Source organism: Gymnoscopelus microlampas, assembly GCF_963454915.1.
Source record: "Gymnoscopelus microlampas genome assembly, contig: SCAFFOLD_55, whole genome shotgun sequence".
Taxonomy (NCBI): domain Eukaryota; kingdom Metazoa; phylum Chordata; class Actinopteri; order Myctophiformes; family Myctophidae; genus Gymnoscopelus; species Gymnoscopelus microlampas.
Window position 1 is genome coordinate 169935 of NW_028155755.1, and position 9637 is coordinate 179571.

At 45.3% G+C, this 9637-nt stretch overlaps 1 protein-coding gene across 1 annotated transcript; it reads right to left on the bottom strand.

Moving 5' to 3' along the window:
* Positions 1 to 214: 214 nt before the first annotated feature.
* Positions 215 to 2927, bottom strand: LOC311041282 (dual E2 ubiquitin-conjugating enzyme/E3 ubiquitin-protein ligase BIRC6-like; the record flags this gene model as incomplete). The annotated part of the gene is made up of 5 exons (XM_084086188.1): positions 2914 to 2927; positions 1976 to 2102; positions 1286 to 1396; positions 848 to 1106; positions 215 to 218 (listed from the first exon to the last, which is right to left on the bottom strand). The coding sequence occupies exons 2-5, from the start codon at positions 2016 to 2018 to the stop codon at positions 215 to 217; spliced, it is 417 nt and encodes a 138-aa protein (XP_083942314.1). The 5' UTR covers positions 2019 to 2102; positions 2914 to 2927.
* Positions 2928 to 9637: the final 6710 nt, after the last annotated feature.

Below are 9637 nucleotides of genomic sequence, written 5' to 3' on the forward strand. Positions count from 1 at the left end.
GTGCTCTTTCCTCACCTGTCTGCCCATGTAGCCACAGGCCATGTATGTGAGTATGGGCTGCAACATGACCTGGACCGAGGTGGCCCTCTTGCTGAGAGTTGTGAGGATGGTGAACAGGCCGTCGCCCACGGAGATGGCATCTAGACCACCGTGGAAGTTCTCGTGTTTGGTCAGGTGAAGACCACTGGCTCCTACAGAGGGAAAACAACCACCATCAACTGAGCCAGTTTATTAATGAGATTTGAACACATGCAGTAATGGTTTCCGATACAGAAGGCAGCAACATGATCAAGTTAAGTCCTCACAGAGTTGTCTTGCTTTTCTTCAGCTTGTTAACGCGTAACTAGAAAGTTCATCATTTCAAACCGGAAGCAATGCAGTCAGATGGAAAAATAAATAATTGACTTTGACAAAAGACACTTGTCACATTGTAACAGGGTTTCTACACTTGGGTTCACCTTAAAGGCTTATTAGTATTCCTTATTTATGCCAATGCATTCCATCAGCCGGTTAATGGCCTAGCTTGTGGCTAGTGGTATAATTATAATAATTGTTTTATGGAGTCTTAGGGCAGGACAAATGGCATAACACTTTCCGCATAAAGGGGCCAGGTATCCAGGAGGGGCCAGATCCAGGACCATTTTAAATACTTTATATATGGACACAAAAACAATGTCTAGGCTTTATGTGGATGGTGTTAATACTTGTGGTAAAGACGACTCCTGCTTCAAAACAGAGACCCTAGGATTACAAGCACTTACTCCATGGACCAAAGTATGTCCATGGATGATGGCAGTGAAACACATAAGTTGTCACTACACAGAACACCATGACAAGACACTCGTACCTCTCATTGGACAGGATGTGCATGAGCTTGAGCAGGAACTCGCTGAACATCTGCGGGCAGGTGGATGACAGGTGCACCTGCAGTCGGGTGAGGAACTCCTGCATGGCCTGGGTGGCAGTGGGGCCCACCTGGGAGCTGTGCTGGCTGGTTCCGTGGGGGTTGCTGCCGGAGAGGAAGCGAACCAGGACATGCACCAGTGTGGGGTCGGACACCATCTGCTGAGCCGTGCTTTCCTGACCACCCAGCCCATTGCTGGAGGCTGCAAAAAACCAAGGAAGTCAGCAGTATCTTACGTAGGGAACCAAGGGGGTAATTTATTAATTCATTCATCATACACATACAAAATGGTAAGGTTGAAAACAACAACACTGACTTAATTCAGATTAGATATATATAAACCTCTTTCTAAAAAAAACATACCAAGTGTTGAGTACTGACCACAGGCCGGCATGTTCGTCATGAGGGTGAGCGAGTGAAGAACCAGACACCAGGTCCTCAGGGAAGTGTTGGGATACCAAGCCAGCACGGTAAGGAAACTGCTGATGGAGGCTGAATACACATACACATGCAGTAAAATCCTGGTTGTTAATATTACTCTGATAGTGTACAAATGTTTTTTGCCTTTAAAATTAAGATAGCTTTTATGGTCTTTCAGTACATTTTTCCCGAATAATAATACAATATTCAAAGAATAGTATGTTGTGCGTGTATTAAAGACGGCCAGCTTGCCAAATCAAGATTTACTGCTGGGGGTTAAGTCATCTTGCTACACAGCATGCTTTCTAACACTGAAAGCCTTTTCTCGTCTCTCCCATAAATCAGTTTTTTCACTAGCAAGCCGGAGAAGATAAAACCTGTTTCCACACAGTACTTTATTTTTTTTTTCCACTAGAGGAATCACTGTAGGTCAAAACTTTACACGTTTGAATAGATTATTTTCTCTCTTTTTTTTCATTTTATGCTTTATTTCAGAGGCAGACAGGGAGGAGAGAAATGCAAGACAAGATGGGGGATTCAGATTCAAACCCATATCCTCACGCTCCCTAGGAGCATAATTATCCTGCACTAACTGGCTGAGTCACCAGGCACCCTCAGAAAAGTACATACAGCATTATGATGAACACTGACCTTGGTTGAGTGGGATGGCGGGCACTCGGCTGGCATTGAACATGAATATGTCAGAGCCGCTCTCTTCTGTGCCATTGGAGCAGGAGTTGAGGCTGAGGGTCAGCCACAGCTGCAGAAGGGACTCCAACTAAAGCACAAAACACCTCATCAGTGGGATGGAAACACACCAAATGTGTAAATAAATGCAACTGATGGTGACCTTGTAAGCCTTTGAAGTCAGTTTTAATCTAAGCCTGTAGAAGTGGTATTGAATTCAGGGAGTTTATAGTACAGCTAATTGAAAACGGACGAAGGTTTCATGAACCCATGGAAAAACACAGACACATAGGGTAAGGGGCACATTACATTACCGCCACTGTTTCCCAAATACCAAGCTGTGGAGTGTCGAAAGGGAATGGGTGGACAAGGACAGAGTGACATGCCGTAACGCATCATAACTCTCTAACCTTTTGCATGTGTGTTTTGATTGCACAGTATCTGCTGTAATGTAGCCATGCTGAATGGCAAAGATTGATATTTGTTCCGTCTCCTCCTGCCCTGAAACCAGGTTCAACTTGTATTTATTGTTTAGTTTTTAGCGGTGCCAACCGCTCTATATCTGACTTTGTCTGTGTGTCCGTGTGTCCGGGTGTCCGTGTGTCTGTCCGGGTGTGTGTCTGTCGGGGTGTGTGTCCAATAAACAAACATTGATGACAACATCAATACGGGGCTCATCAAAGGCACCGCTTCCTTCACACAGGGTGTGATTTTTGAGTGGTGCCAACCACTCCTATATCTGACTTTGTCTGTGTGTCCGTGTGTCCGGGTGTGTGTCTGTCCGGGTGTGTGTCCAATAAACAAACATTGATGACAACATCAATACGGGGCTCATCAAAGGCACCACTCTCTTCACACAGGGTGTGATTTTTTCTAACTAGGTAGTGGTACTGCATTCTGACCTGCACATGGTGGACCTGCAGTATGGAGAACAGTTTGTTGAAGCAAGCGCTCAGCATGGGGATAGAAGAGGCCTGCACCATCAAGCTGCTGACTGGAGGAGAGGATCCTCCCCCTTGCAGCCCCCTCAGCAGGGAGTCATCTGTCCCGTTGGAGGCCTGGGCCACTGGGGACAGGGGGTGGAGAGAAGAGACACACACACGTCATGTCATCTGGTTTGACTACCAGGAAGAACCTACAATGACTATCATTGATCGCTAATGTTGTACACCAATAGTACCTATTCTGAACCTAAATCAAAAAGGTGCAAGTTATTTCGTAGTGTAAAACACTGATAAGAAAAGGGTGATTAATGTAGATTTTTTTGTCCTATGATTCAAGATTTACTTTATTATCCGTTAAAAACAAGTTACAAACCAATCAATTAATGTATTAAGATTTTAATATTTGCTGCTGCTTCCCTGCTCCGTATGTGTGTGTACCTGTAGGTGAAGTTGAAGTGAGGGCTTGTAGGATGGAGTCGGCCTGCAGAGTGGCCATCATTTTGAGCATCAGCTCTGCTTGCTGTTCCAGCCCCACTTCCAGGCGGGCATCCAATGCTGTCAAGAGCAAAGACGGGAAAAGGCCAAAGATTACTACCAGGATTTACCAGATCCTATTGAACTGCTAAACCACTTCTAGCAAGAAATTGAACACTGTTAAATTCTTCATCCTTAACAATGCCAACAATCAGGCAGTGGCTCTAGGGGTAGAGCAGCTGTCTTGGAACTGGAAAGTTCTCGGTTCAATCGAGTTAAGGGATCCATATCAAACATGCAGAATTTGCAGACACTGTTGTAACAAGTGATACCTGCTAAATTGGATCATGACATTTATTGAGTGCAATAAATGTGGGCATCGCTCAGTAAATGAGAATTTCATACTGTATCTGAGGTTAATGTCCATATCAGCTTATAATGGGCGCCAGCTTAAAGATAGCAGTGAAATTGCAAAGAGAGCCTCGTCGTTACACTGCAAGAGTAAACATTTTTAATCAAGACAGTGCTAATGGCACCTCGTCTGGTCACAGCCATGATAATGAAGATTTGACACAAAATGTCCTTCAGCTTGTAGATCTGCAATTTTCGGCTAATGTTCCCCCCAGAATGTGTGTGTGTGTGTGTGTGTGTGTGTGTGTGTGTGTGTGTGTGTGTGAGAGATGCGCAACGAGTGAGCGGCGGGGGCAAGGGGGGGGGGGGGGGGGGGGGGGGGGGGGGGCGGTGTTTTCGGCACATGTGGAGGAGGCGGACCATGTATACGTCACGGGAGAAGGGGAAAAAAACAAAAACAAGTGTACACGTGATGCGGAAATCTGCCGCGGAGGAGCTGTTGAGAGTGGTCGAGGATACACTTGATGTACACTCGCTCAATGCGGAAGTGGAGAGCCTCCTCCACTCGACTCCACTCGCCTCCTCCAAGACGCACATGAACAATTGGACCGCGACTACTTCCGGTTCGAAGTCGGAGTGACCGAGTGGGAGTGAGCGAGTGGCCGAGATTTTCGGTATTGCAATTTGGCTCATGACTCATAGGGTTACACTAGCCCCTGTTTACCTTTTTTGTATTTGGGAAGGCGGTATCCAGGGTCCCTTGTCGGTTAAAGCACTCTCTCTCGTAGTCGCGGGTACCACTGTCTCGTCTCGGGCTAATAGCTCGTCGCTTAGAAGTTGCAGAGATTTCTCAAAGGTACCAAAAAAAGCAATACTAGCGCGCGGTTAATCTGCATTAATGCGCTCGGATCGGCGATGCCGTTTAACATTTTTAATAATTTAGTAAAACTTAAGCTCCTCTCTCACACTCTGCTCCACTTCCCATGTCCCGCCTCCCCGCGGTGACTGACAAGCTGCGCGTCCTACGCATACCTCTATGGTCCTACGGTACTGCCTCTGATTGGCGAGCTCCTACATGCTTGCTTGACAACACAGGTGTGTGTGTGTGTGTGTGTGTGTGTGTGTGTGTGTGTGTGTGTGTGTGTGTGTGTGTGTGTGTGTGTGTGTGTGTGTGTGTGTGTGTGTGTGTACTCACAGAGGGGTGTGTGCTGTTGTTATTCAGGTGGTCTTGTCTCAGGGGGCTCAGAGCGAGGTCCATCGTCACCCTGTCTGTGTTTACAACCTGAGGAAACACAGGACAATGTAGTCACTTATCAGATGCTCTTTATCTAGACCAGGGGTGATGCAACTTTGATGACCTAATGTTTGCTATTGGAATCCTGAAAAGTATCATTTTTATTTCATTTCAAATGCATTTAGTTATACTTATGTTAACTTTATGAACTTAAATACAAATACATTGGACATAAAAAAGACAATAGAATGTTAATACTAGTCATTAAGCTACTAATATAGACTGAAGTCATTAAAGCGGGTCATGTTTGCATGTTTGGAATCAAAACACAAGAAGAAAAGAGGTGGGAAAAGTGTCATTTGGTTTTAATGAGCATGTGTAAATGTGCGTTAGACTGGTGTTTTATGTACTTACATAGCCCAAATTTCCCTGGGGATCGGCCAGGTATGGGAATAAGGCAGTGATGCCCTTTGCATAGTCCTCTTTAACACGCCTTGAAGGACTCGTCCTACAGTACACACACACACACACACACACACACACACACACACACGTATGAGATCCAAACAAAAGTATTGCTGTGCCGCTGCGTTCTGCAAAAAGGAGGATTTTGGCCTGCACCAAGTACAACCAAAATTGTGTATTGGGTGCATAATTTTTAGATGACAACATACCCATGTTCACTTGCCATGTGTGCAACCAATATCTTCACCATGTCGCGTCTTCTGGTATCCGGCTTTTTATCCGAGCATACTCGGTAAGGATCCTCTCTCCGCCAGGTCTGTCCTTCAGAATTTTTTCAACCATCTAAGTGGAAGTAAAAAAAAGGGAGACACAGGGATAGACAGTAATATTTTAAAGCACTGGTCAGGGTTCCCACACATTTTTACCTGGTCATTTTCAAAACTTTTCCATAACTTTTTCACCCTATTTCCAGGCCTATATCAATCGTATGGTGGCAATAATGAGGCTCTTACTCCATCAATGCCCCAAGACAGACCTCGAGCAAAGGCGTCACATGACAGAACAGATCTACAAGCTAACAACGTTTGTTCTTAGCTTGTAGATGTATTATTTTTGTTACGTGATGTTCTGTATAATATGCAGCTCTCACGCAGCACTGCATTTTACCATGTTACATATTTCATGAAATGTTAGACATGTTTTTTATGAACAAAATCAATAGCCAAAAACTATGTATATCCAAACATCTTCCAAAAAATTTGATGAATTCCAAACATTTTCCAGGCCTGGCAGACAGTTTTTCTCATTTCAAAATATATCCAGGAAATTCATGACAGTGGGAATCCTGTTATTAACTGTAAAAGTACACAAAGAAATACATTCCCGGTTGTCAACGGCAAACACTCTAAGAGAAGCTGTATGTGGAATGGTCATTGTGAAAAATATATCAGTGAAAGATTATATCAAAAAGTAGCTTTTTGTTTAATTGAAAAAATATTGTACAGGGTAGATTGGGGTTCCCAGAGATGAAGAATTGACCCCAGAGATGAATTGCATCAAATGGGGGTCTGTGGCCTAGTGCACATAGAAATTAGGGGGGGGGGGGGGGGGGTCGTTGAAATTCAAAGGTTTGAGAATCACTGACCCGTACAGACAGTAGAATGGGTGTATGTGTACCTGTGGTCCAAACATGACAGCGGCGGGTGCTCCCATCACGTCCGTTCCGGGCATGCGGCGACGGATCTTCTTGCAGAACTGTCTGATGTCGGAGCAGGAGGTGTCCAGGTCCTTCAGCAGGATGCAGAGGCTGGAGCTCTCCTGACCGGCGGTCAGGAAGGCCCGCAGGCGAGCCGACGCCACTGCCACACAGTCCAGGCCACTCTGGATGAACTGAGACACACCCATGGATTAAAGCAAAATACAATCTCACGACTGAAAAAGGTTTGTATGACCAAGTCGTAATGTGTGATTTGTGAAACAGTCGCAGGCGCATTGAGAGCATAGGTGCGCAACATGATGCCATAGAAGACATGCTGGCTTCTATGGAATACAAATGACTGAAATCAGTCGTGGCGAGAACTTGAATCCATGCACACCAGGCACTTATTCTCTCTCTCCATTCCCCTGTATCTCAGGGGCGTCCACCCTGTAGAGCCTGGTTCTGCCCAAGGTTTCTTCCCAATAACCACATGAACCCTATCGCAAACATTTGATGACGATGTATTTCAGTGTAGAGCGAAAACAGGAGTGGATCTAGAATAGAGTTCTTGGGAATCCAGTCAACTAAGTATAGGGTTTAAGTGGTTAAAAGGAGAGTTTTTTCCTTGCCACTGTTGCCAAATGTTCTCTCAGGGGGGGAAACGTTGGGTGACAGTAGTGAGTAACTTACAGACAAGTAACAAGCATGAATACGTTGAATGCGTATTAATGCAGAACAGGCACATGCACAGTTTTTCCATGGAGAGAGACACACACACAAACACACACACACACACACACACACACACACACACACACACACACACACACACACACACACACACACACACACACACACACACACACACACACACACACAGACACACACACACACACACACACACACACACACACACAAATGTGTGCATGTTTTAAATGCTAGATGGCAGCCTAGAGGTCCTGTATTGTTGTTACCTGGTAGTATTTGATGTCCTTGGTGAGTGGCTCCACTTGAATGGTCTCATCCAGCTGGTCTTTGTGCAGCAGGTCGATGAAGTAGTCCAGAGAGCGCTCGTGGACGCTCATTTCAGAGTACAGCGTGCCCATCCTCTTAAACACCTCCACACTGCAGCCACTCATAGCCCTGGATGAGAGGAGGACATGACAATGGAAGGACAGATAATGTTAGAAGTGGCGAGAGTGGAGAGACCGATAACGTTAAGGTTTTTGTGATACACAGGACGCTCAAAAGTAACGCATTAAGTGTGTTTTCAAACCAGTAGTGCGTTTGCTTTGTTCATATTCAGGGACCAATATGATACAATGTCGCACTTTCCCTTGCAGAAGAACTTGCTATGCTCATCCGTACTCAGAGGGACTATAAGGACGCCGCAGCTATATGCCTCACAGAAACATGGCTGGATGAGGAGATTCCGGATTCCTCGGTGCAACAGGCTGGCTTCACGCTACACCGAGCCGACCGCTCCAAAGTAGACTCGCGCAAACAATGCGGGGGCGGTGATTGTTGTTATATCAACACGAGATGGTGTTCTGACGTTAAAATACTTTAACGTCACGAACCTGCACACCGGAGTTGGAGTGTCTGATGCTCATGTGTAAGCCCTTCTATCGGCCGAGAGAGTTCTCTTCTATCATCCTGTCTGTCGTTTATATCCCACCAGATGCCTCAGCTAGGGATGGGACGATATGAAAATGTCATATCACGATAATGGTGGCCAAAAATATCACGATTACGATATTATCACGATGAATTTGGTCGCGGACCCCCATCTCAAAATATTTTGTTCCATGGACCCCCAGAAGCAAAGATTTGAGTTATTGTTCGCTTTAAAAGAATATATATTTTCAAAAAATAGCAGATCTACAAGCTCATAGCACGGCACTCGGTGCCGCGCTATGAGCTTGTATATCTGCTATTTTTGAATAGTCAACGTGTAAAATAATGCTTTTTAGCTCAAATGAAAAAGTGACACAGACGCTTCCTCAGGTCTTAGTGGGTTAATGCAAGGCAGTTGAAGAGCCACATACATACATACATACAGACACATATACAATGGCCTCACAACACTGGGTTTCTGTGGTTAGCTGGTTTTCCTCACAGACGGGAGCTCTGTCGACAGCATTTGGACCACCTGTAACAGTGTAGAAACAACATATACTGCTGCAATACTTTCCAGTGATATGCATTTACTATAAGGATCCATCTTCACAGTTGCTAGACAGTGGACTGGGGGAAACATGACATGTTGCACTGGTTCTTCCTGTGTGTGTGTGTGTGTGTGTGTGTGTGTGTGTGTGTGTGTGTGTGTGTGTGTGTGTGTGTGTGTGTGTCTGTGTGTGTCTGTGTGTGTGTGTGTGTGTGTGTGTGTGTGTGTGTGTGTGTGTGTGTGTGTGTGTGTGTGTGTGTGTGTGTGTGTGTGAACATGTGACTTCCCCCTTAAATTCTAGCTACAATCAAAATCACACACCCGTCAGTGGCTGAACATTTCTGCTCTTTTTTTGTCCGTCTGATGCTTCTTTTTGAAGGGATTTCACTCGCCATGCCAGAAACCCACTCCCATCTACTGGATTGTAATACTGTTCCTAAAACACAAGACGAAAAGAGGGGGGAAAAGTGTCATTTGGTTTTAATGAGCATGTGTAAATGTGCGTTAGACTGGTGTTTTATGTACTTACATAGCCCATATTTCCCTGGGGATCGGCCAGGTATGGGAATAAGGCAGTGATGCCCTGTGCATAGTCCTCTTTAACACGCCTTGAAGGACTCGTCCTACAGTACACACACACACACACACACACACACACACACACACACACACACACACACACACACACACACACACGTATGAGATCCAAACAAAAGTATTGCTGTGCCGCTGCCTTCTGCAAAAAGGAGGATTTTGGCCTGCACCAAGTACAACCAAAATTGCGCATTGGGTG